The 25,844-nt window shown below is 42.4% G+C and overlaps 1 protein-coding gene across 1 annotated transcript; it reads left to right on the forward strand.

Annotated features, from left to right (window-relative positions):
- The first annotated feature begins 181 nt into the window (after positions 1-181).
- LOC126522023 (protein arginine N-methyltransferase 6-like) lies at positions 182-25,725 on the forward strand. Its single transcript, XM_050170796.2, has 13 exons — positions 182-481; positions 567-614; positions 689-822; positions 890-931; positions 1,010-1,110; positions 2,553-2,600; positions 3,934-4,002; positions 5,530-5,603; positions 8,386-8,468; positions 8,605-8,714; positions 13,047-13,156; positions 16,249-16,356; positions 20,957-25,725. The coding sequence occupies exons 1-13, from the start codon at positions 411-413 to the stop codon at positions 21,039-21,041; spliced, it is 1,083 nt and encodes a 360-aa protein (XP_050026753.1). The 5' UTR covers positions 182-410; the 3' UTR covers positions 21,042-25,725.
- Positions 25,726-25,844: the final 119 nt, after the last annotated feature.

Below are 25,844 nucleotides of genomic sequence, written 5' to 3' on the forward strand. Positions count from 1 at the left end.
TTGTAAAGATGGTAAACTTGTTGTAAACTACACGTTGTCAAAAAAGTTATAATATAAACAAATAACTTAATTTTAGTGCTATTTTGTAATTGATAGTGTTCTGCGAGTGCACTTTGTAGTTACTGTAAGAATGCGAAGTACGTTCTTTGTTTTTGTCAGTTGTATCGGTTGTCTACGAAACTGTCAAACTGGAAGCGGGTATGCGCTGCTTGACAAGTGCGCGTCTCGAGGAGTACCCGCATGGTATCATTTATCCGCCGCAACTTTTGTATGGAACCTTGCCAAAGTGGTTTTGCGTCCGTCATTAGAACTTATTATGTCAATGTAAACGTACAAGTGCTTCCTGAACGTGTTAACTATTGGATCTTACCACTGTAATCGCTAGTCGCTTCCCAAGGTCTCGTAAGAAAATGGACGCTGTCAGCAACGGATCCCTGCAGCCAGAGTTGAAGCGAAAACGTTCCGACGCTGAAGAGCAAAGGTGCCCCTCATTGAAAGCATCGTCGCGTTTTACTCGAAGGGTCTTTGGTGCACGCTCTGACGAGATTTTTGATAATAAATTTCAGCGAAGAATCGCTCAAGTTGAGGACAAAACATGACAATGAATACTTCAAGTGAGTCGTGCATAGTGTTACGCTGAATGAATGTGTTGTATCTAACGAAATTATTTGTCTTATCCCCATCGAAGGTGCTACGCCGGACTGGACATTCACAGAGAGATGATCGGTGATTTTGCGAGGACGTTTACGTATAGGAAGGCGATATTGAACAACTACAACTGCATCTACCAGCGGTCCGTCTTGGACCTAGGAGCCGGCACAGGTTTGCAAGAAGCTGTAAGCATACTTAGGCATCTGCCTAAATACGTGCCCACTTCATTTCATTGCAGGCATCCTTAGTATGTTCTGCGCTCAAGCGGGAGCCAGAAAAGGCAAGCTTATTCTCTGTCTTATTGAAGGTCGATTTCGCCGGCGATGCCTTGTGCTGTAACGATGCCCCTTGCCTGCAGTCTATGCCGTTGAGGCCAGTGGTGTGGCCGAGGTAGCGAGAAAGGTTGTGTCGTCAAACAAAGTTGAAGACCAAGTCGTGGTGGTTCAGAGCAAAGTAGAGGTAAGAGGCAGCGAAGCGAATCGTTTTCCTTCATGTATGGCTGTAATACAGTGGCGCGGCGATGATATCATCTCGGAGAACGTGCTGTTTTTCTTCGCTGTCGTCAGCTGTACGCGGATGTCTTGTTTCGAATGAATTAGTGCGGCACTGGCCCAATTGTTGAAGTTATGAGTGTTACTGTTAATACCATTACCTCTTCGCTATTGCTGCGCGTGCCGGGTGGTATCTGGGCATGCGTTGCGCGGTAGAGCAGCAGTTAAAGCGATCAGGGTTGTTTTAAGGAAGTGCCTTATAACAGAGCACAGAACTTAAATGTACTTTCACCGCTGTGGATTCAAAAGCGAAAGCACATTGTTAATAAAAAGAAGCACGAAATCATTTTTGAAATGTTCAAGCAAGAATAGTTGCTAAGTTGCCTTGTCTAAACTTCGTGTTAACAAAGGTTATGCTTTACCACTTGCTTGGTGCAACCTTGTGGAAGGGTTCACCATCTGCAATCAGCAGTTCAGTCTTATGTGATGGTTAGTTTTTTGGACCGTTACATGATTGCATCCCTGGTTGCCATGAGTTTTCAGTAGGAGAACTGGAGTAGGGATTCTAGTTATTTGAAGGGGACGTTCTTCTTGTTCCGAGAGCAGCAAGAGGAAGGTTGTGACACTAAGTGCCACTTTTTATTTGTTGAGTATAAGTATAAAAGGAGGTCCTGCAGTTATAAAACTGTCAGAGGGACTTTCCATTAGGCACATCATTATTGGCAACTAAATAGTGACAGCAGACTAAAAGAGGATAACATAGGAATTAGATGGGAAGATTGAATGTGTACAACACGTTCAGTGTCGAAAATGTACAAGTAAGAAGGTACAGAGATACATACCGTACAATATCTATGCAGTTCCTAAAAAGAAAAGAAAATTGACATAAGAATGTCGCCAAGACATTCTGTTGCTAGTAATCATACCGATCAACCATTGTCATAACATGGTAATAAACACTGTCTGCTTTTCATAGTTCTTGCGGGCATAAAAATAATGTGTAAAGGACTTCACAAGAGCCCTGTAACTTTGCCGATACTCTGTCGTAAGAATGCACCTGCATGACCATGGTATTTCTTCTCCTGTTCGACCACTGAAAACTTGTTTTATGTTTGGCAGCAGTTTTTTAAGCGATCTGAGCTCACTGAATCACATTCTTTCTTGAGTCTTGCCTATAGTTCCTAAGGTGAAATGGGAGGTAGTTTGACGTTGTCAAGCCAGTGAAGCGGCAAGCATTCAAAAGAAAGGTTGCATTGCAGAGAGGTTGGGGTTCGGCCCTGAATTTCCGGATGCTTTTTTGTCCCAAGAGTAGCTTCCTGGCTATATGGCACTGTGGCTTGATTTTGACCGATGTAACAGTGCCGGCTCGTGCGTGCACTCATACATATATTTCTTTGTTCCTTTTTGCAGGAAGCAACTCTGCCTGAGAAAGTTGATGTTATTGTCAGTGAATGGATGGTAATTGTATTCCCTCTCCCACTACTGCATGCAAACTTTTTGATTTGTAAGGCTCAAGCAGGTGCCTTGACTTGGAGCTTCCACATAACTTAAATGATTGATTTTATGCAGAGAACAGTCTTACAGTCGTCCACACTTATATCTGGAGCACTTAACTGGCGTGTGCTTTGTTACAAAGAAATTGACATCTGAGCATTTCTGGCCAGTTTGAGAGACTATGCTTGCGACCAGCAGAAGCCGCTAGGATATCCAGGCAACTAGTCCTCCCTGCCTTTCTCTCATTTCCATCTCTCTCTCTTTAGTATATAGTCTGGTACCTTAAAGGGGCACTAAAGGCAAATATTAAGTCGACATGGACTGTTGAAATACCATTCCAGAAACCTCACAGCGCTTGTTTAGTGCCAAAAATACTTAGTTTACAAGAAAATAGCATCTGAAGGGTCCTCGTACCTTTTGTGCCATTCAAATCACCCGCCCCCGAACGGAGAAGGGTGACACTGCAGACACCATCACTGCCATTTACTGTGATCTGTTACTAAAACAGCACCTGACAGATAATGCTACAGTTTTTTGTGCAAAACGCAAACATGCGGCAATGAAGAAATCGAGCCCAAACATAGCGTTGGATTTGCCACTGCAGCTGCTCTTGGTCAAGTGCTGTGGACCGTTCGGGAATCTCACAACATCAGATGAACGGGGCATTCTCTGCTACTTGCAGTTTGTGCAAGATTCGCGAGACAGCAAAACTAGTGCAGCACTACGCAATAATGAAATTACTGAAACGAGAAAGTGTGGGTGGCACAAAGCGGAGAAAACAAAACCATTCGTCAGCCTGCGTTGTTGTAAAGGGTAAACGGAATTAGTTTCCTTTTAATCAAATGGAACTGTACAAACAGTATTTTTTTAAATATTATAGTGCAATACAGTGGTCTTTTTATAACATGTGGTCGAGCGCTAGTGACAGAATTGTAATGAGGAGTGCCTTTGTCAACGGGCAAGCACTTGAATGTCCTGGGGGAGTCTCTAATTGTGTCCTGCATTTACCCCCATTTCTTGGTTACTGAAGCTCTGTTCGCGATAATATTGACGCCTTGGACGTCCTCGAGCACTAATCTATCACTTTAGCGTGGCTTAATAGTTGCCTTTAATGTTTCTTTATACCTAGCTGCTGCTGTGTTATTGCTCATTGCTATGCAGGGCAGCACTCAAGCGCTCTAGACATTTGCTTGTACTTACTGACATAAGAAACTTCCATTCCTTAGTTGAGATGTTTGAGGGGTAGTCTTGTTTACCTCTGGACTAAGATGTTGGCATTTTCTTCTTCCTAATACAGGGTTACATGCTCCTCTACGAGTCCATGCTTCAGTCAGTGATATTTGCCAGAGACAAGTGGCTGAACAAGGTAGACTGTTTTCCTTTCTATTAGACAATTGAAGCTTTCATGGTGCCGTTAATGCCACTGAAACTTAATGCGAAAGCATCAAATGGCTCATTGAGTGAAACAGCTGGCATCCAGCATCTGTAGCAGCCTAAATTCCCATTGGCTGCGATGCCACGTCATGAGCATGCCTCAATGGAGTTCCCATTGGCTGCAACCCCACGGCACAAGTGCACGAGCAGAGAGGCCATCGCCGCGATGCTATGTCACTCTTGCTCTTCGAAGCCTGTGTTATTGGCACGTTCCTTGTCCACGCAAGCTCTTGATTGTATTCTAACTGTGCCTCAGTAGGGTGAAATCAAAATGCACCAAGCGTCTCAATGGGCTCGCTTGCCCGCAAGGAGTTCATAACTCGAAGAGCCACTCAGCGGCGTTCGATTGGACATTAATTCTTTCACATTCACAACTCATAAGAAGTGCTTAGGTGTCCTCGAGTTGTTTTGTTTTTATTTTCATTTTCTATTATTTTTAAATTTTTTATTTTTTGCTAGGTAATGTTACTCCAGTACTGATGCGTGACAGCTCGGATATATAGTGGGCTCACCCGTTGGTGACCTGTTATGACCATGATGTGCGTGTGTCATGTATGCTCAGTGTATTTCATTAAGACAGTGTAGTGCTGCTCATGCTTGGTACATTGAAGAGGATCAAACAGCACAAAAAATGGAGTGAAGTGTAGATGACAGACACCTTGTCCTGTCTTTTGCATTGTTTGATCCTCCTTAACATGCATCAACCAGCCCAGTTCAGCATACTCCTGCATGCATGGCCCACCAAATCTTTTGCAAAAGTGGTGGTAGTACCATGTATCATGAGTTGCCACTACAGACATGATTGTTTCACTCTAAAAAGCAGTGTGGGTAGGAGCAGCAGAGAGCACACAATAGCAAGTGCACAATTTCTCATTCGTGCCTCATTTGTTGTGCCAGCCGTTTGCGTGAATGTGTGGTAACCAACCTCCCCCTTTCGATTAACCTCCATTTGGCATGTCACTATGAAATCCTGCCCTGGCTGCATTATCTCCTTCATATGCATTCATTACGCTACGGTATGTTAGATGGGTGCATCTTAGCTTTGCATTAGTGTGTGAACTTGCTACAGGATAAAATAATGGTAAAATAATAGTTGGAAATTCCGAAAATACCATTTTCAAAATATCGATTTTTTTGTGATTTTTTTGGCCTCTAAAACCTGTGTCCCCCCATAATGCAGAACTTACTTAATGTAAGATGAGTACTAATCATCCAGCTGACATTGTGAGAATGGCTGTTTAATAGAACTCTTAGCTAGGCCGGCTGGTTCATGTGTAGGGAAGACATTAGACGGCAAATTGAGACAGCCCTTCTCTAATGTGATCATCTCAGTCTGTGCTATTATGTCTACTCTAGGCTTATGTTGCTGCAGCATTTCTTCTTATCTGTTGATGTTGAGAGTATGAGAAGAGAACAGGTGATCATGAAATTTTTTTTTTCTTTGCTTTGTTTCTTGCAGGATGGTGTTCTCCTTCCAGAAAAAGCTCGTATGTTTATTGCTCCTCTGACTGACCCGGACGAAGGCTTTGAGAGGCAAGTGCGCAGTATTGAGTCAATTTTGTATTACTATCAATAAGTGCTTTGTCGCCACTTGGCAGCTGTCACTTCTTGTTCTGTATCATGCATTGGCAGCCTCACATTACGAAAACACACAAAGTTATACATGCGATAATTTCCTTATATTAGATAGGCAAGATTGTCTGATTCATTGAAAAGTCATGGTGCGATGTCCCCAAGCCACCAAGTTTTGTACATCTGTTTTTTCTTCTTTAATTGGACATGTGAAGCTCTTTGATTAGAAGTGCCAGCCTTTATACCTCTGAATGCTTGTTTTTCAAATGTTGCAGCTAGGAAGGTGTTTATCAAAGGATCCACGACACACTGGTATTGCACGTAAGGAAAAACATGAGGTTTTAACACGTGTGCTTCTTGCATACTCTGCCAACATTACTGTAGCTGCAAATACAATAGTTGACAATTACTTTCAGCCTTGCGTGATTGTTGATGTGGGCAGCACTGTTGCAGATTGTGCTGTTCTGTTGTAACAGTTATAACATTTTAATCTCAGTTGTGCAGTTAGCTACGAAGTGCTGAGTGACATTTCTCCAGTTGGATCACTTGCATTGAGGCTTTATTAGAGAGTTTTAGAATAGTGGCTCCAAAAAGTTTTGCGTGAGCCGGTTTTAGGGTATGCAGGCCGGAAGAATTTTAGAATAGGGTTTTGCGCTTACGGATTACGTCTTGCACTTGGAGCGTCACTGTAGTGTCAGAGCAAAGTTGCAATAAATAATAACATGACATATGATGAAGGATGCAGTTTTGGCTTGCTTAATTTGGTGCTTAATTAAAATTTTTATGTTCATCTATTACCAGCAAGCAACTGGTTGCATTTAGCTTTTGTGACTATATTATTTGTCATCACCATCCAAGTTAATCCAAGAGGTCAATTGCACATGCACTCATAGTGACATTCATGGCTTTTGCCTTTGTTACAATGCATAGTTACAGCTTCACGTTATCTTCCATGCCAAATATGAGCTGATTACCCATATTTTTATCTTTACTTTATTTAGACATCAGTTGGAGTGACCTGAAAGAGATTTTTCTTGTACATATATTGAGAGCGCATGCCCTGGCAGGGTTAGTCATTGAATGGCCTGTGCAACATTGAAGAAGTAGACAAAGAGGCTTCTCGGTTTATGTTTAGATTTGGCTAGGGAATGAGAAGCCACAGTGGTGAACCTTGGAGCGAAAACAGTACTTTTATTCAGTACGTATTAAAATATGTAGAATAAAAAAACACGATGTGCTTGACCACAGCCACGCTGGAACACTAGCACAGTGCTCTAGCCTTCCAGTGTGGCTGTCACTTCGCAGAAATGTGCCACAATAGCACAAAAAACACGGATTGAGTTTCAGGGACAACCGATCTCGTGTAACTTCTTTCTTCATTGCCACCAAGAAGCCTGGGCTCACTTTTTATAAGAAATATTTTGCTATGCCTTGTGCCATGCATTTATAGTGCCAAAGAAACAAAGAAAACTATTGCTTTAGAACATGTAGACACCTAACAACATGATGTCATCGTCATGGCAAAGTTGCATTCGTTGAGTTGCTGCCCTCCCTGGTACCAGCACTTTGAAAATAATCATCAAGCTTTGGCTACAACATGATTTGGCTGCGTTTGGCCAGAAGCTTGGCTTCACTACAAGATTCGACTGACTGTATTCGCCTAGCCCAAACATTTCCCATTTACGCCTACCACCTCTCAAATCGGCAAACAAACTTGAAAATAGCATTGTTTCATCGATCAATCTTACTCTGTTACGTGAGATGAGACAAAGCGATAGCCTAAATCACCGCTTGTTTCTTAGAACTTTACAAGTTACCAAGAATCAAGTCGAAGTTGGAATAAGGTGGGAGCCATCACTTTGATGGTTGCTGCCATGTTCGTTGACGTAAAGCTTTTAGGACAACTTTGGGGCAGCATACTATATCTGAGAAATAGCGTACCCGACGCAATCTTAACGCCCTTTGCGTCTGATGCATGTACAGTGGTGCCAATGTTATTCCTTTGGGGCCCCAAAATATTTGGGGCCCCTATTCAAAAACGCTGTTAAGACAGTGTAACCCTTATATGGCAGTGGCATCAGGGCATCTTTTGCTCCAACATTTCTTTTTTGCCAGCGCAGTGACGACCAGCTTTGTTGACTTTATCACTGAAGCATCATACATGCCCAGTAGAGTACTGTATTACAGATTTGCTTTTCCTTAGCAGCTGTGATTTAGTTGGCCAAACTGAAGCACCTCATGTACTGACATTTCACTGAAGTGTGAAAGAGCGTTTGGTGGTTTAATTAGTGCCATCTTCTTTGTGCTCATAGCATGAATAACATAGCAGTAATGATACATAAAGCAACTTTAGAAATAATAATATTTATTTATTTGTCATTTTTGTCTTCATTCAGGTGGTTATGCCTTTTATTATGGCCTTCACTGGGTCCTTGTCGTTAATACAATTCTTTCTTTTCTTTTTCTTTCAAGTTACTTTTTCTCCCATCTGCACCTTTTGGAACCAAGGTGTTCCAGAGCTGTGTCCATTTATTGTAGATTTGAATTTCAATGGCATATTAATCTCTAACAGGGCTTGTTACCTCAGTTTTTGAACCACTATTACACTCGTTTACAATTTCGCGTTCAAGACAAACAAAATGCTGATGTTATATCGATTCTGGAAGTTCTTACGGATTTTGTCTTGTAACGCTACTGAAAATTCTGCTTGTTTAGAGTGCTGTGGTCTTGCTCTTTCCTGCAGGATCGATTTCTGGAAGATGGTGAAGGACAACTTTCACGTGGACATGTCTTGTGTCACTGAGTTCGCAAAGGCCGAGATGTACAGTAAGCATCTCAATTTTATCTTTGAAGATGTGAACGTATGTTCTTTTCTCTTTCTAAGCGCTTTTCTCAAGTAAAATTTCACGGTTCTAAAAAAAACTTTCTTCTTTCTTTTTTCGTTCTTTTTCAATCTCTCCAGAACACATTACGGTGAAAACTGTAGATGCAGAGAATGTGATCTCAAGAGGCACTTGCTTTCTCGAGCTGGACCTCTACACTGTCAAGTCTGAAGACCTCCAGTGCATTAAAGTGAGTTGCTCGCTCATGACCATCTCTTGAGAGCTCTCTCGCACACTTAAAATATAATAGCTCATGTTGTTACACTGAAATAAAGTGCTGGAGTCTAGCTACAGACTGAATTTACAAAGCCAGACGCAGCAGTGGTCAAGATGGATGCCAGCCACACGTCAAGGCAAAAGTTGTTATCCTCAGTGGTCATCAGTTCAGCTGTCTTTATTATAATAAAGTGTCATGTATGTGTTTTGTGGGTATAGTAGAACCTCTTTTATACATTTCTTAGGGGGCCGTGGGAAATGAGTGCATGATTCAGGAAAGCAAAACATCAGATAATGAGGTAAGAATGTTGCTGCATAGCCGTGAACGTTGAAGTAACCACGCAAGGTGTCAAAGTCAGTCACAGTGGCTTTTACCGTATCTACTCGCATAATGATCCCACCTTTCGTCAAAAAAATTGGCGCAAATTCAGGGGTGCAATCATTACGTGGATTAAATTTCCTGCGAAAAGAAAAAAAAATTTTTTTTTTCATCCCGCATTTGCTGCTGGACGACATGTCGACAAACAGGCAGCTGCCGCTGTAACAGTGCAGGACACCAAAACAAAAATGGTGGCCGGCGGAGCAAGCCAAACGTGCCAAATGCAATTTTTTTTCTTCTCTTGAGTACATCACGCACATTGAAACAGTTTCTTCCATATCAGCAATGAATAATATTGTTAATATTGGCAAGTTTGCGGCAATAATGTAGCCATGTCCACTTTCAAGGGACAGAAACAGAGATGGGCGCGCTTAGCTACCAGTGAGATAGAAACATGGCCGGCATGCTACGAAAACTGCGGTATTTGTCTTCACTACTATCCTAATATGACACGTTTCTGCTAAGGGTGTGCGATTATCGTAGCTGTGTTGCAAGCGTCGGCGTATGAATAGTATACACTTCCAACGTATCAGTGTAAACGTGGCTACTATTGTTGCCACTCGCGATTTGTTGCGTGCCGATGAGTGCAGACAAGAGGAATAAAAAGGAACCTTTTTTGTTGTTGTTGATCACAGCCATTATAAAGCCTACAAATAATAATGCCAAGGCAAGTTTGGTTGTAGCTTTCTTTTTTTTTATGGAAGTGTGGAAAGTGATGAAAGGAATGAAATGGGGCATCTGCTTAAGAATGTTTGGTGCGTGCAGACTGCTTGGTATGTCTTGAAGAGTCATTCGCGTAGCATTCGACAGATGGTAAGCACAATAATCATTAGCTAGACTTGGCACACGACATATCGATGTGTCAAGTTCGAGGTGTTATCATTGCACGGGGAAAAAAAAAATAGAATTTTGGTGACAAAATTCAGGCGTGCGATCACTACGCAAGTAAATACGGTAACAAGTGCTGCCTGTGGATGATTATGCCCCATCGGTGGTGTGCCGTGTCGCGTTTTTCGATATAACTTGGAAGGCAAACGTAACAAATGGAAAGAGTGGCAAGAAAAGGGCCTGGTCAAACAGAGTTCTAATAACCTGTATTTAGTTAAGAGTACAGATTTGAACTGGAAGAAAATGTACGCCTACGTACGCTTGCCGTCCCAAGATATAAAAACAAAACAAAAAGAAAACGGGAGATTCATTATAGACTACAGGAGCTAAAAATTTTTTATGAATAATAAATAAAAATGAACAAAAGGGTGAAACTGGGTATGATAGTAAATTAGTAGAGGGTGGCTTGTGAGAAAGTGCAAAGAATTGTACATGTGAAAAAGAGAAATATATCAGTGTTGGTGTTATAAACAGCTCTGGCCTAACCAGGTGCAAGACTGGGCAAATATAATAAGAAATAATTAAGGGCTACTGGTTATATTTCTGTCATAGTAAAGCAAATACATTCAAGAGCTCCCTTTGAAGCATTTACGCCTGTTGGTTGGAGTGTATTGAACTTGTGGATAAGTTACTCTATATGTTTTTTATCCTGGTGACTGAAAGTTTGACTAGAATATAGAGTTTAACATCATCAAAATTGTGTGCTGACAGGCTAAAGTGCTGTGTCACTGTTTTAGGAAGTTTCTTGGCTGTGTCCCGTTCAAGTCTAACATTCATTGACTGTCTTCTTTTGCCAATGTATTGTTTGTGACAGTGTACATTCCAGCATGTAGATGGAGTTTGAGCTAGCGCAGGTAAAATGAAATCAAATCCAGTTTTACCTGTAATAGCTGAAGCTTTATCTACATACTGCCCTTTGTCCCTATCGCTTTCATTTCTGATTCGTCTTTTCTTCCCCCCCTCTTCTTTTCTTTTTTTGTTCTTTGACATCAGCCATCGCACACCACACACGGGCCTATTCCCTTCCTCCCCTCCCCTATTGATGGGGGAGGGTGTAGAGTGAGCTACGCGCACATAAATATGCTGCTAAGAAAAGCAGTTGCTGCCCTTACGAAGACAAGTCCCCTTGTAGAAATGTTGATTTCAGTGACATTTCTTGTTGAACTGCTGCTCATCACTCCAAGTTTATTGAGAGTCACTCGCAACAAATGTTACTTTGTACAGTCCCATCACGGCTGTCTATAGCGCTGCACGGTACACTTCCAAGACCCTTCACACCCCTATAGGAGCAAGGTGGAACGACATAGTTGCCTCTGGGCATATGCTGCCCGGTGGACAGAACTTCACCACTTACTGTCTTAGCCATGACCCCTTATGCAGCTCCCTTTTTCTGTTTTATTTTATACATGATACTATCACTCCCTTACAGGGTCAAGATAGGAGGGGGATATAGATCATGTGATTGATAGTTCTGCCCTATGACAAGATGCACGAGTGTGCATTAATTTTTTTTTTTTTTTTTTTCACGTAATGAGTGGTTGCATTGCCATGCCAGAATGCACACCGATAAAGACCCGCTCCTGCCGCCTGGCATTGCTGGTGCGTACCCGGACTCCCCATGTTATCATGCAAAATTATCAGAAAGGGGTAACCGCACGAAGGACATGGATATGACAGTTAGTGGCGAAGCCCTGTCCACCTGGCAGCGCATGTTCAGAAGAAACTATGTCACTCCATCTTCCACCGGTACATGGCACTAAGGGTCTTAGAAGTCCAATGCTTCCTTGCTCCAGACAGCTGTGATGGGGGCTGTACATTACGTTGCCCTCTTTAAATAAAGTGTGAAGAAACACTTCTTTGGGACATAATAAGCAACAAGAGTTATCAAATTCTGCAGGCAGGGGTGGAAAAAGCTGTGCCAATTGCGGCCAAGAGCAGTCCTCTGCCTCACGCCTGCGCCAAAGAATGCATAAGAACAAAGGCCTCATTTCGTTGATGCTGCCGCGCTGGTAGAACTGCAAGCAAAACCTTACGTGCACTATCATCATCATCTTCACCCTGGAAGTTAATGGAGCGCCATAGCCGATGGATATAGCCAATGTCGTCGTTCCTCCATTCGCTGTTTAAGCCAGTTTTCGCATTTCTCTTCAGCGTAGGCTGCAGTGTACTGCCACTGTGCAGTTGTTACCTGTGCCATTGGTGCTGCAGTTGTGTACTTCTTGTACTAATGTGGCACGGAGCTCGCTCAAGGGGGCTGCCGGACCAAAAGAAGCCTCGTATAATATCCAGTCTAACATTGTTTAGCATAGTTGTTGGCGACTTTATACATATGCCTTGTAATATGCGGGCTGAACCACTGACACATATTTGCATCTTAGGGGGACTTCTCCTGCAACCAACCCTGCACAATTAGAAGAGCAGATTCCATAGTTGTAGATTAAACAGCTTTTACGTGACCCAAGGCACAGTTATGCAGGAGAGATTTTGCATGTTAGCTACAACTAATGCCATCCTAACTGCAAATTCAATTTAGTAGTGCACGTCCAAGGGCGTTGTCTTTCTTACATGTCCTTATTTCACAATTTCTTTCTTGCTTTTATTTTTCTTGCTCGCTTGAAGTGCTTTGAACACGAATGTGTTTGTTACAAGTCAAAATGGTAGAAGCAGCTTTATACCATGATATGTGCACAGGGAAAGTGATTAAATTACATACTATAGAAACTGCAGTAGTATGGAACATTTAATGCCAAATGCCTCATTGATGCGCATAAAGCAGGCTGAATTATATTTATTGACTATGTGCAGCCAGTGTGCAGTCTCTTGAATGCAGTGGTGATCCAACTACCCCATTTGTGTCATTTTGCTACAGTTCGACTTGCCTGCTCCTGGCTGCGCCCACTCCAGTGCCATTTGCGCCAACTGCGCAAAAGCGCTGTATTTTCACGTTTTGATTTGCAATGCAATGTTTTCAGTGGGGTTAATGGTATTTACTGTTTTTGAATGAATCCTATAATTTCATTTTCCCCCTTTTTAATGCAGGAAAACTTCATGTGTTGTTGCTATGGCCATGGCAGGGTTCACGCCTTTGTCATTTGGTTTTCGGTGGAATTTCCTCGGGATGTGATTCTTTCCACATCACCTTATGACTCGTGAGTTACTTGGCTTATCTTGTAGTCAGTAGTGAATGTCTGGATCTTTTGTTGTGTGCTTCACTAGTTAATAGTAAATATTTAGAGACCTCAGTGGATCTTTTATTCTATGTGTCACTGCGAGTTTTCTTAACCAAGGCTTTAAAATAGGGTCAAGTGACTGGCTGGGATCAAAACTGGCACTTTTGGTTTGTTATATGTCATTTCTATTAGTATAACTGATTTTTAATTGTTTTGTGTTCATCAGATTGTGTGGTGAGTGAAAATGTTTGTTTCTAGGAGCGTTTCTAAGATGCTCAATTCGGTTTACACAATTCTCTTTCTTGTAATCATTATGCACTTTAATACTAGCACTGATTTGTTTATTGAGAAATTTGAGAGCGCGGCTGTTCAGTTCTTGTTAGTCAAGTGCACCATCAGGAATATGGAACCTTTAGTTGAAAAACTAAACACGAGGGCTTGGTACAAACTGAAAAGGAGAAGTTTAGGGTGTTTGGTGCAATCCACAGACAAACAGAATATGGATCAGTTCAGAGGTACACTTGCAGTTGGTGTTAAAAGTTTTCAGTCCTTGGAATCAGTGGAGAAGCTGAATATTTCTGCAGCTTGGGCACACAGCTTGGTATTCAGATTTCTAGTCTGTATTAGTGCCATATTTTCGGAACTATAGCCTGCACCTGATATCCACAGGGGCCAATTTGGGATTAAAATAAACATTTTTTGGATAGTTTGCACCTGCTTAATTCGAACAAAAATATATTTTTTTTTAGCTTACCTGGAAACCGTGCACAGTCGACTTATATTAATTCAACCCTGATGGGACCATCGAAATTGGTCGAAATATCCGACAGGTTGAATTAAAGAAGATGTAAAAAAAAAAATAAACATCAAAACACATTGCTGGCTTTATTGGCATTAAATATGTAAAAAGAACTTAACTTATTTGACAGTACTTGCCCGATTTTAACATGTCCCCCACTGAAAGCGCATCTACTTTCTGTATGTCCAAAGTGTAAAACTAATGTAGAGATAACATTGAAGCTCCTAAATAAAGTGGAAATCGAACGTGCACCAGATTTTCTACCGAGAAAAATGGGCAAGGGTCTAATATGTGTTACGCAGTTGCGGCCGGTTTTCTTAACTCAGCTGCACTTTTAGTCAGCTTTGCTGCAATACAGCTGTGTTATGCTGCAGTGCATTCGAAAGTCTTTTTGGCTCACTTTTCTTAGGAAAAGAAAGCGCACATTAAAATTAGGTAAACACCCTAATCAGACATTGTGAGCTACCCTTATAGGCGTGAAAATTTGCCTAGGCAAGGCAGTTGGATGGATGATATGTTGGTGACCAATTTACTGGTGAAAAAATAATCAGGACATGTGCACGCTAGTGAAAAGCATATCTCAGATGAATACATAAGTCTTATGCTACGGCAACACTGTGAAGGAAGTCGCAAGGCCTTCGCCGTTGTGAGCGCCAATCAGTCGCAAGGTTACGAGACTTGCAGCTTCCATACTGCCTTGTGCAGAATAGAAACAGAATTAGCTGATTTGTTCAGTAAATACAAATGTGTTGATGCAGTAAGCCTTTTTTTTTTTGTTCTCTGGATACCTACAATAGTTCGACATTCAGTTAATTTGGAAATTTATTTTGGTCTTGTGAAATCTGAATTTATGAGGTTTTACTGTACTATTTGAACAACTTTGTGTGGTATGGTTTTACTGCCTGCTGGTAGAAACTGCTGGGAAACTCCACATTTTTTAATGAGATTCACGTGCCATAAACAGTTGATGCCAACTGTACATGCCCTGGAGTTTCAGTTAAACTTCCAGTCCCATGCGTTGGAATTCGTGCAAATGTGAGTTTGTCAGCATATCTGATTGCCGTGTGTCGTTTCATCATCTACGTACGTAGTGTAGCAGAGTGTACGAGGAGTTGACGCAATTGCTTGCAATTTTGCAGTTTGTAAAAACTACATAGACAGCAAACAGCCATTTATCTAACACGGAAACTTTGAGAAGCTGCTGTTATTACTTGTTACCAAGGGTTGAATAGAGCCTCGAATTTGTCTGACCAACCTTGTCCTCTCCAGCAGTCTTTGTGCATTACTGGCATTAAATGTGTAAAAAGAGCTTAACTTATTTCCGTGCATTCATCTGACAAACTTTTGAAAAGGGTTGTAGAGTGACCCAGCACAGTCGTTGGCATGAAGCAAAACGCAAGAAACAGTGTTGTTTTCTCGTATGTTCGGTCACCAGTCACAGTGTTCCTTCATGGCAGCACAGAGTGCATTGCTGTGAAGTCGCACAGGAAGGCAAAGTTGTCATTATAACCTCCTGTTTACACAAAATGTTTAGGAATTTTAGTGTGGATTATATAGTCACCAAAATATGATGTATATATAAATGCAGTGAGAATCAAAGTGAGAAATTACTGAGCTTCCAAATTCAGCGCTCAATGATTGGGAAGGACAATGTGCATTTTACTTTTCCACAGTTTTGATGGCTTATTTGGCTCATGCAAGAATCACGCCTGCGTGTGCAGCAGATATTGTGATGCAAATTTTGAGGTGATGCCAGTTCTGAGAATAAAAGTGCATTGCCATACCTTGCAACCCTCCTGAATTTTACGAATTTGGGCTCGTCCTGTGATTTTATTAATGTTGTGTCTTGGTTTACGAAAAATTAATTTTGTTCGGAAAAAAGTTTTGTCCACCATGGTCCAACCATACCCTTGGAAGTCTTCTTATTGTGAAAAGACACTAGAGGGGGTACTTGCTTTGAGTGAGTTTCTTTTAGACGAGTCACAGAAGCAGGTGAAATTAGCAGCAGTAGAGTTGGTATGATTAAAAAAAAGCAAACTCTAGTACCGTATTTGCACGATTGTAAGTCGACCTCTTTCTTAAAATTTTAAAATCTTAAGTGGGGGGGTCAACTTACATTGGGAACCAAAGCATGGCACCACAAAAAAAAGCGAGACCAATGGGATATCAGGGGAGCTACAACGTAGTTCCAATTTTATGTTTGCTCTACGGCCCCACCCGTATGCAGGTATGCATGGTGCTTAAAAATGCTTCTCCCCTGTGCCATTTTCAGCGAGACGCATTGGCAGCAGACAGTTCTCTACATAAACCCTGTTGATGTCAAGCAGGACTCAGAGATTCGAGGAACTGTCACAATCAATCCAAGTGCTGACCACCATCGGTAAGTAAAAACTTAGCAGTTATCCTGGCTTACCTGCTTTTATTCACTTCATTGTCTGTTTTCTTTATTAACAGTGGCACAAAGGTGAAATTCACACTACCCTGAAGTTACACCTTAAAGGGACACTAAAGGTTACCAGAAAGTCAAATTAAAGTGGTAGAGCAATGTTCTAGAACGTCTAAGGCGTCAATATAATCGCGAACAGAGCTTTAGTAACCGAGAAATTGAGGTAAATGCATGACACGATTTGAGACCCCCCAGCGACATTCCGGTACTAGCCCGATGACGAAAGCACTCCTCATAATTTGTGTTACTAATACTCAACTACTCGTATTAAAAAATATCATTTAATTCGATTATAAGACTGAAGAAAATGCTACTTGTCTAGGTCTATTCGATTCTAAGAAAAAATAACATTTTGACGTTACCCTTCAGTATATGGGTGGTCGAAAGGTTTTGTTTTCGCTGGACTGTGCGCGCTTGACTCTGCGCCGCGCACGCTTTGGAGTTTCAGTAGCTTCGTTATCGCGTCGTGCTGTGCGGGCTCTGCTGGCTCGCGAAACTTTCATTTGGAACAAGCAGCGAGAATGCCGCGTCCATGTGATGTCGTGGGAAGCCCTCGTTGCTTTCCCGCTCCGGAGAGCCGGTGTCGAGGCCGCCGTCGTAGTACGCAACGACGCCGGCAGCGTGAGCCCTCAGCAGCAGGTCGAACATTTTGACGTTACCCTTCAGTATATGGGTGGTCGAAAGGTTTTGTTTTCGCTGGACTGTGCGCGCTCGACTCTGCGCCGCGCACGCTTTGGAGTTTCAGTAGTTTCGTTATCGCGTCGTGCTGTGCAGGCTCTGCTGGCTCGCGAAACTTTCATTTGGAACAAGCAGCGAGAATGCCACGTCCATGTGATGTCGTGGGAAGCCCTCGTTGCTTTCCCGCTCCGGAGAGCCGGTGTCGAGGCCGCCGTCGTAGTACGCAACGACGCCGGCAGCGCGAGCCCTCAGCAGCAGGTCGCGCTCGTCAGTGCTCAAATCGCTGAAGTTGAGCCCAGCATCGCGAGCCAATCTGTCGTTGTCAGGGTCCATTGCGACGAGCGTCGAAGTTTGCGTCATAGAATGAAGTACCAGCTTTCGCGCGTTTCTCCTTCCGCTAGCCACCATGCTCCCGCTTTCGCTCTGCTGTCGGCTCTGTCTTGGCTCTGTTTCTGGCCGCGCGTTTGCGTTTTGCGCAGAAAAGCCGTAGCGCCGCCTGCGGACGCCATTCTACTCACCGATGGCGCAACGTCACTATGAGACCATGATGTCAGTACTCCTCGATCGGAGGGTGAGCAATTTGAACTGCGCTAGAGGTACGCGGACGCTTCAGAACGCATTTTCTCTTAAAATAAGTCTCTCCTTGGCACGAAACAAGCGTTTCGAGGTTTCTGGGATGGTATTTCAACAGTCCATGTTGACTTAATAGTAACCTTTAGTGTCCCTTTAAGGCAAAATTTGCATATAACCTTCACGGATTATTCTGATTATTCCAGAAGCTTCTGGTTATTTGGTATTTTAGGCACTCTTCACTTAGTCTGAATAATCCATCAGCTACTCTATATTGCTTTATGTTAGTTTGTGTACTTAAGTTTTGTTTCTTGGGTTCCCTAACTGCACCCTCACCTCATAATTGCGACCGCCTTATAATGGAATAAATATGGTATCAGCACTGTGTTCATCTGGAAAATGAAACCAAAGCTTTTTCCTGCTAGCTGCTGTAATCGTATGTCACACACTTGAATTAGAAGAAAGGGCGTTAACCGGGGGGCCCAATTTTTATTAATCATATCATGAAAAGCCAACAAAAAAAGACACCAAGGACAACATAGGGGAAATTATTTGTACTTACTAATTGAATGAAGAAATGATAAATTAATGGCTATGAAAGTGGATGAAAAAAACAACTTGCTGCAGGTGGTGAACAGTCCCTCATTTTCGCATTACGCGTGCGATGCTCTAGCAAATTTAGTTAGAGCATTGCACGCGTAATGCAAAGACGTTGGATCGTTTCCCACCTGCGGCTAGTTGTTTTTTCATCCACTTTCATTGCCATTAATTTATCATTTCTTTATTCAATTAGTAAGTACAGATAATTTCCCCTATGTTGTCCTTGGTGTATTTGTTGGTTGGCTTCTCATAACACCCTTGAATTGTAGTACTAATACCCTAAACAAAGATAATACTCACTAAAATGCTAATTTTGCCATCAGAAAGCTATATGGCCTTGTATAAAGTTTGACTATTTGAAGGAAACCTTCTCGTTTTAAGAATTTCCAAACTAATAGCACACCTTTGAGGACTTGCGTCATGTTTCTCTCCCATAAAGAAGGCCAGCATATTTTATAAAGTAAACCATTGTACCATTTGTAATAATAAAGGGAAATTCATAAAACTTACAATGCAGTTATAGTGTGAAAAGACCGCTGCATACCAAAAGTTGATGAAATCTGGCAGATAACTTTTTCTTGGGCCTTTACAAGTTAACTGAAGTCCTGTATATAAAGGTGAGACTAATTTTCTTGGGTAATGCTGTGGTACCTTACCTGTGCCTTTCCGACATAACATATCACCTAGGGCACACACACATGCCAACGTCTTGTCAAACATCAGTCTTAAATTTCCTGCAAACTTCCAGAGAAAGTACGTAATAGAACAAGTGTCACTGTCGGCATGCACTTAAATCGCGGTCTCTAAACTTGGTACTCTTCAGAGTGTTCAGATAATCTGGACAAACAAGTGGTAGCTAGCTTTCCCGGAGAGAGATAGTACAGTCAAACCTCGATATATCGAACACGGATATATCGAACTATTGCGTATATCGAACACTTTCTATATCACGTGGAAAATCGCATGCATTTTTAATTTTTTATTTCGAACGGGGCCGGATGTAAAATGGATATATCGAACTCCGCCGCCCCAGACCAAGTGCGCTCTGTTGACAGGAGGCGAGCTTTCCCGCAACACCCTTGAAGATAGCGGCGGCGCGATGGGCGTTCCAGACTGCTGCGTACGATAGCTGCCCACATCGGTTGCGCCGAGGGCGCCATTTGAACGTAGCGGCGTACGCACACGGCGGCTTGGCGCGGCCGTGGCTTGGCCAGGTTGGCTAGTTTGACGTCAACGACACATGCGTCTCGGTGCTGCCGCTTGTGCTACGCCAGTCATTGTGTGTGTGTGTGTGTGTGTGTGTGTGTGCGTGTGTTTGTGTGTGTGTGTGTGTGTGTGTGTGTGTGTGTGGCTTAGGCCTGTCGTGGTTGGTGTGATGGCTGCAAACGCGAAGAAGCGGACGTCCCTGACATTTGCTGCGAAATTGGAAGTGATACAGCGCGTTGAAAATGGAGAAAAGAAGTCGAGCGTCGCCGAAGCTTTCAACATCCCAAGGAGTACTTTGAGCACTCTGCTGATAAACAAGAGTGACATAAAGGCCAAGGCGGAACAGAACCAGCACTCAGGCGCGCGGGGGGTGCGCAAAGGTGCCTTTAAACAGTGGAACAGTGGCGGAGTTAACAGACGTGGAGATCGCGGCAGAAGTGACTGCTGAGTGGCCAAAACGGAGACGCTGCCGAGGCTGATCCAGCAAGCGCTGATGTTGCCCTGCTCCCGACTGCAACTGAGGCTGTAGCTGCTTTGGCCGTTGTACGCCGCTACTGCGGCGCAATAAAAGGCACTGGACTGTCTCTTGTGGACCGTTTGGACTATGTTGAGGACGCCGTGGTCAAGCACGCGGTTGCCAATATGAAGCAGGCTACGCTGCTTCAGTACTTTCAGCGAACGAAATAAATACTTTGTTTGAAGCTTCATGTGAGCATCTATTGCGCCATGATTGGTTCATTGATTGATTTGTGCTAGTTTTTAACGCGTTTTCTACTTGATTTTATATATCGAATTCTGGCTATATCGAACTATGTTGCGATCACCGCGCTGTTCGATATATCGAGGTTCGACTGTATAAGTGGAGTGCCTTGTTCAAGAATACACCAAGACCAGCAGAATATTTCATCTGATTTATGTATTAGAAAGTCCCACCTAATTGATTTTAAAAAATGATCTGTACATAATGTTATAACACATGATTTGGGGGGTTGCTAATTTTCTTACATACATTAAAGAATCATTGTTAAAAAATCATTAATTTTTGTATAACAGTGTTGCTTTGCGCTTAAACAATGGTTGTAGCGAATGTTTAGTTCTTCCTCTCACTTTGAACGAGCTGCAGTTCAACCTAAATGCTCGAGTGCATGCCAGCTGGAATATGACCAAGCGAAGTGACTCAGGAATGAAAGGGTTCGGGTCAGATTAATTAAAAGGCCCCGCAATTGCAATAAAGCCCAGGAAAGCAACAAAGAATGTGTTTGAAGAAGTTGACAAGTTGCCCAGTGAAGGCAGCAAGCCTGCTTGTATTAAACGGAACTGGCCATTTGACTTTCTATTGTCCCAACAAACTCTGGTGATGCTGATGTTCATCATTTGTGTAGCTGGGCATTGTTTCTGGAGTCAAATAACCCTATACATTTCTTTACAGTCGTTCTTACAGTGCAAATCATGCAATGATATTTATTCATACTATGCACAGAATGTTGGACGTGGAGCTGGCCTTCACCGTGGATGGCAGGCAGGCACGAAAGCAACTCTACCGAATGAGCGAGTGCGGTCCTTGAATGCTGGAATTTTAAACTCTCCTGGCCTCCTTTTTTTGCCAGTGCTGTTTCAGCATGTGTATTTATTTTACATGGCATGTACAGTGGAAGGCGGCAACCCTTCAATGTCACAGAAATAAACCCACATATGTTTAACCTTTCATTTCACCAAAAATCCAGAAGTTGCATTGTGTCTATGTTTGAATGCCATTGCACAGAAAGAAAAAGATCTGTCCCACTGAAAGCTTGCCGCGCTTATCTCTGCCTAATTTATTGATATGAGGAGTGCACTATCATTTCAGTGTTGTGCTGCAGAGACAAATGGGAAGGAAAATTAGATGGCAACTGAAGGGGGTTAATACAGTCAAACGTCAATATGTAACGAAGCCTCATATAATGAATTATCGAATACTATATGAAATTAAATAAGAAATTGACTTCTTATTGCCTTATTTCAATCAAGTGCTTTATTATAACAAAGCCAAGAATGTGTGATCTGATGTGCTATTAATTACAATGAAGCAAATTCTTGTTTTCAAGTGGCACAAAATATCATTCTGTTAGCAAAAATTGTCGAGTACAGTCGCCAACCAAATTTACAGATGCCTGATTTTTCAGACTTCTCTACGACACTTCTGCCTGCCCCTAGAGCTCATGTGTAATTGCAACCAAAGTTTCAGGTGCTGCTAAATTTTTTTATGTGACCTGCGTACGCAATGCAGGAAACATGGTTGTGAACGGAGTTGCTGTTACGTCAACTTGGCGCCAAGCTGCAACTTTGTTTGCTGGCTGATTGCTGACTGTAGCTGAATTTTTGTCTGCTGGCTGAAGCAGCACAGGTTACGCCTAGCACTTTGGGCAGTATGACAGGGACGAAAATTTGTTGACAGCCACAGAGTGGCTGGTGACGTGTCGTTGGTGGACGCTTGCTGTCAATATGTCACACCAGTAGTCATCGGTGATCAAGCAAGAGATTGCAGCACGCACAGGCTTGACTGACGAATACACTGATGGCCGTAATAGTGGAGGTCGGGTTCATGTGTTTCGCCCTCCGTGTCTCAAAAAGTTGGTCTGCAAATGTGCTCAGCAAGACCAACTTCAAACGGCACATTCTGGATACCCTATTTTCCTGACTATGTATATATGTAGTCCGAAGGGGCCGATTTGGGTCTAAAATAAAAAGTTTTTTTAGATAGTCTGCCTCCATTGTATGGTCTGCAGGGATAAACCAGCATGCAGTTGAGAAGCAAAGATGCATTCTCATCCATTAAAAGTCTGGGCGCTTTATTGCGCTTCATATAGTAGCCATTCCTTAAGCCCATCAAACACTCATCGGCGCTGTAAGAACGAAACAAGTCGAGCAGGTGGCATTCAACAAACACCTCCTCAATGTATTCATCGCCTTCAGAATCTGACATCTCTGTTACGGCAGTTTTCAGTCTGGCTTTCTTAAAACCGTTGACAACGACTTCAGATGGTATTGCTTGTGCTCAGTCGTGATGATTGTGCAGCTGATTTCGCTGCATTGTAGTGCGGGAAATATTTGTAGGCAGTTTGTGAACGTGGTTTTTTCAAGCATGCTTCCTACCTTAAAATATAGTCATGTATTGTCGGCACCTGTAGATAGTTTGCATCTCACAAATTCTCTACTTTTAAACTTGTGTAGCCTGTGAATATAGTCCGGATAGTAAGGTACTTGTGCATTGCAGCCCACAGCTTGGCTTGGTTGAACTGCAGCCTGCAGTCAAACAGTGCCGATCTCATGTGATCACACTGATTGTATATTAGTGGCATTACAAAACATGCACACGTAATTGTTGTACCTATTTCGCGTGTTAGCACAGCAGGCAACCAACGGGCCATCAAAATTTGCAGGAAACTTTTTGCTGACCCATCAGTTAGAGGCGTTACACTTGCATAGATTTCATAATTGTTTTTTTTTTTTGCCTATGTCGGTAAGTTTATAATAAATATTGGATATAATCAAGTATTTTCGTGTCAGATGCGAGTTTGTTATGATGTTGAATTGTGGTGAGGTACCTCACGTACATAAACCGCTATTGGGTAGATAGAGAGGGAAGGTTTACCATTATTTGATCTATTCACAGCTTCCTCACTGCTGCCAGAGACAAGCAGATAGCGATAGCATGCAGGTTTTCAGAGCTGTCCACAAAAGCATGGCACATTGGTGTGTACACTTTGTATTAAAACAGTGATGTCTGAGCAAAATGTTTACTATAGAGTTTCAATATAAAGGCAGAGTCATTTCAAACTGCTACATCAGCGAACAAGATAGTCCACAATTTGATCTACACTGCATTCGGAGAGGCTGCATTGGAGCAGACCTTCGATTTTGGCATGCAATGCCAGTTGGGCAAGAGGTTCAACGAAAGACTGCTGCATTCGTCGGGGGCGCATTGGTACCTAAAGCAATGGAGCGAATTGTAAACTTGGCTTGTGGCAACAGTTAAATGTAAAGTTCACAACAAGTCTGCCGCACATTTCAGGGTGTGTTGGCAGCTGGAGCGAAAACTGTGCAGTTTTGAGCCCTGTATTTGTGCTGTGAGCACGTGTCTCTGGCTAGGAGTAAGTATGCTAGTGTCTATTACAACGGGAGGGACCATAGCGCCTGGCTCTTCACTGCATCAAGGTTTTCTGTTATGGAGATCAAAAGAATTCAGTAGAAGCCTTGCCTTATTTTAGTGTAAGCCAAGTATCATTAAAACTAATCCCGGCCACGGCGGCTGCATTTCGATAGGGGCGAAATGCGAAAACACCCATGTACTTAGATTTAGGTGCACGTTAAAAAACCCCAGGTGGGTGAAATTTCCGGAGTCCTCCACTACGGCGTGCCTCATAATCAGAAACTGGTTTTGGCACGTAAAACCCCATAATTTAATTTTTTTTATTAACTAAAACTAGTTTTTATGATGGGCAGGTTTTACTGTATTAGTGTTTGAGAAGATGCATACATTGTGCCATCTTGTAGTCTATGGAGTAAAATGTGTTTTCCTCTTGCATACGCGTGTTGAAGGAATGGCTCTGTAGAGACTTGATGGATGAAGTTTGGATGAAACTCGAGCAGAATCGAGATGACAGCTTCTCACATTCTTGCTGCTGCCTTCGTAGACGTGGATGGCCAAGTTCAAATGCATTTGTACACCCTAGGAGGTGATGTTCAGAACATATGATCATACCCCATTTTTGTTTTTTTCATGGGCATGTGTTTCCTACTTGTTTCAGCTTTACTGTATTGAATTTGTGTTTGCTTTCAAATCTTGATTTAGCATGGTTATAATAAATCATTATAAAATGTTTTTTTTTTTGTTTTTTGCCATATCAGCACGTAATTAACATTGGATATAACAAGGGTATACTTGTGTCAGATGTGACTTCGTTCTATTGAGGTTTGACTTTATTGGACTGCATTTTAGTGGGACACCTTGTACATAATTGAAAGATTGGTGCATGAGTGTAGTTTATTATTGCAGAAGATTAAGTTGAACTAGGGCATCTTTGACAGGCCTGCCTGGTTCGAGCCTTGCTTTTTTCCTGTGCTTGCATTGGACAACTTTTACATATTTTGATACAGCTGTAGCTTGAGTTCAGAATGTCAGTGTTACCCTCTTAACAATTTTATGTTGGAGTTGTATAAAGTTAAACCTATCCTCATCATGTGAGTGAAGCAGCATCGAGAGATACAAATTATGGTGTGTTTTGATAGCATTGTGCCATATAATGGGTAAGAACATGCGCTTTTGCTACTGCTGCTGTTGCCGTTTACTGATGGCATTGCTACCTCCGGTATGTGACATGTCATAAGCACAGTGATCTTTTAAACCTTTTTCGTACCTTACTTGATTATGCAGGGTTCAGCCTGCAAACTTGCATGGCCAGAGTTTTTTTTTACTTCATAGAGCATATAGCGGCTTTTATCATTCATGTACACTAATGCTTTGTTACAATAAAACAAAACAGCTATTCAAATGACCAGCCTTTCTTTATGTTTTTAATAACTCTGTGACCACTTGCAGTTTTGTGCGCTGTAGTTGGCATCCCAATATGCCCCCCCCCCCCCCCCTCAAAAAAAAAGAATGGCCGAGGTCAGGATTTTAGCATAACCAGCCAGAAAGGTCTGAGAAGTTTCTTGCAGATGCTCTCACCCCTAACACTTTAATATGCACGCCTTTTGCTTAGCCTAGATCTTTAGCACATTGTTAAAGACAGGTTGATGGATATTTTCTTTAGTGCAGGAATTGTGTAGCATCTTATTATATATGTAGTATCTTCTGTTTGGCATGAGGCTGCTCAATGCCAGGCATCTGCTCAAATTTGTGAAGAACCTGCCATGGTGGTGTTGTAGCTTCGGTGTTGCGCTCCTAAGCCCGAGGACGCGGGATAGAATCTTGGCCACGGCGCCGGCATTTCAATGGGGGCGAAAAGCAAATACCGCATTGGTTGAAGAACCTCGCGTGGTCAAAATTAGTCTGGAGTTCCCCACTACAGCAAGCTTCATAATCATATCACGATTTTGGCGCATAAAATACCAGAATTTTTTTATTTGTGAAGTAGCGAAATGTACAATCTTGGAAAAGGTAGGAGAAATTGGTCTGCAATGTGCAGTTTAATTGGGTAAGTTAAGGCTGACGTATTTGTATTGTGGAATATGAACAGATACTGAATAAACACGATTTTGTCGGCTACAGAGTTGCCCTGTTAATCACCAGAGCCACTTCGACGGCTCTCCTACCTGTCTTTTTGTTTCTTTTGTAGCCTGCCTAGAGGGGCCATATGACACAGCCGGCCAGCCATTCTCGGTTTATT

This window comes from Dermacentor andersoni, chromosome 6, assembly GCF_023375885.2.
Source record: "Dermacentor andersoni chromosome 6, qqDerAnde1_hic_scaffold, whole genome shotgun sequence".
NCBI lineage: Eukaryota > Metazoa > Arthropoda > Arachnida > Ixodida > Ixodidae > Dermacentor > Dermacentor andersoni.

Bases quoted from the DNA above. Each gene is read 5' to 3' on its own strand.
- LOC126522023 (XM_050170796.2), top strand. From the start codon at position 411: ATGGACGCTGTCAGCAACGGATCCCTGCAGCCAGAGTTGAAGCGAAAA. The intron at 932-1,009 runs GCAAGCTTATTC...CCTTGCCTGCAG, and splicing joins TCAAGCGGGAGCCAGAAAAG to TCTATGCCGTTGAGGCCAGT. The intron at 1,111-2,552 runs GTAAGAGGCAGC...TCCTTTTTGCAG, and splicing joins TGGTTCAGAGCAAAGTAGAG to GAAGCAACTCTGCCTGAGAA.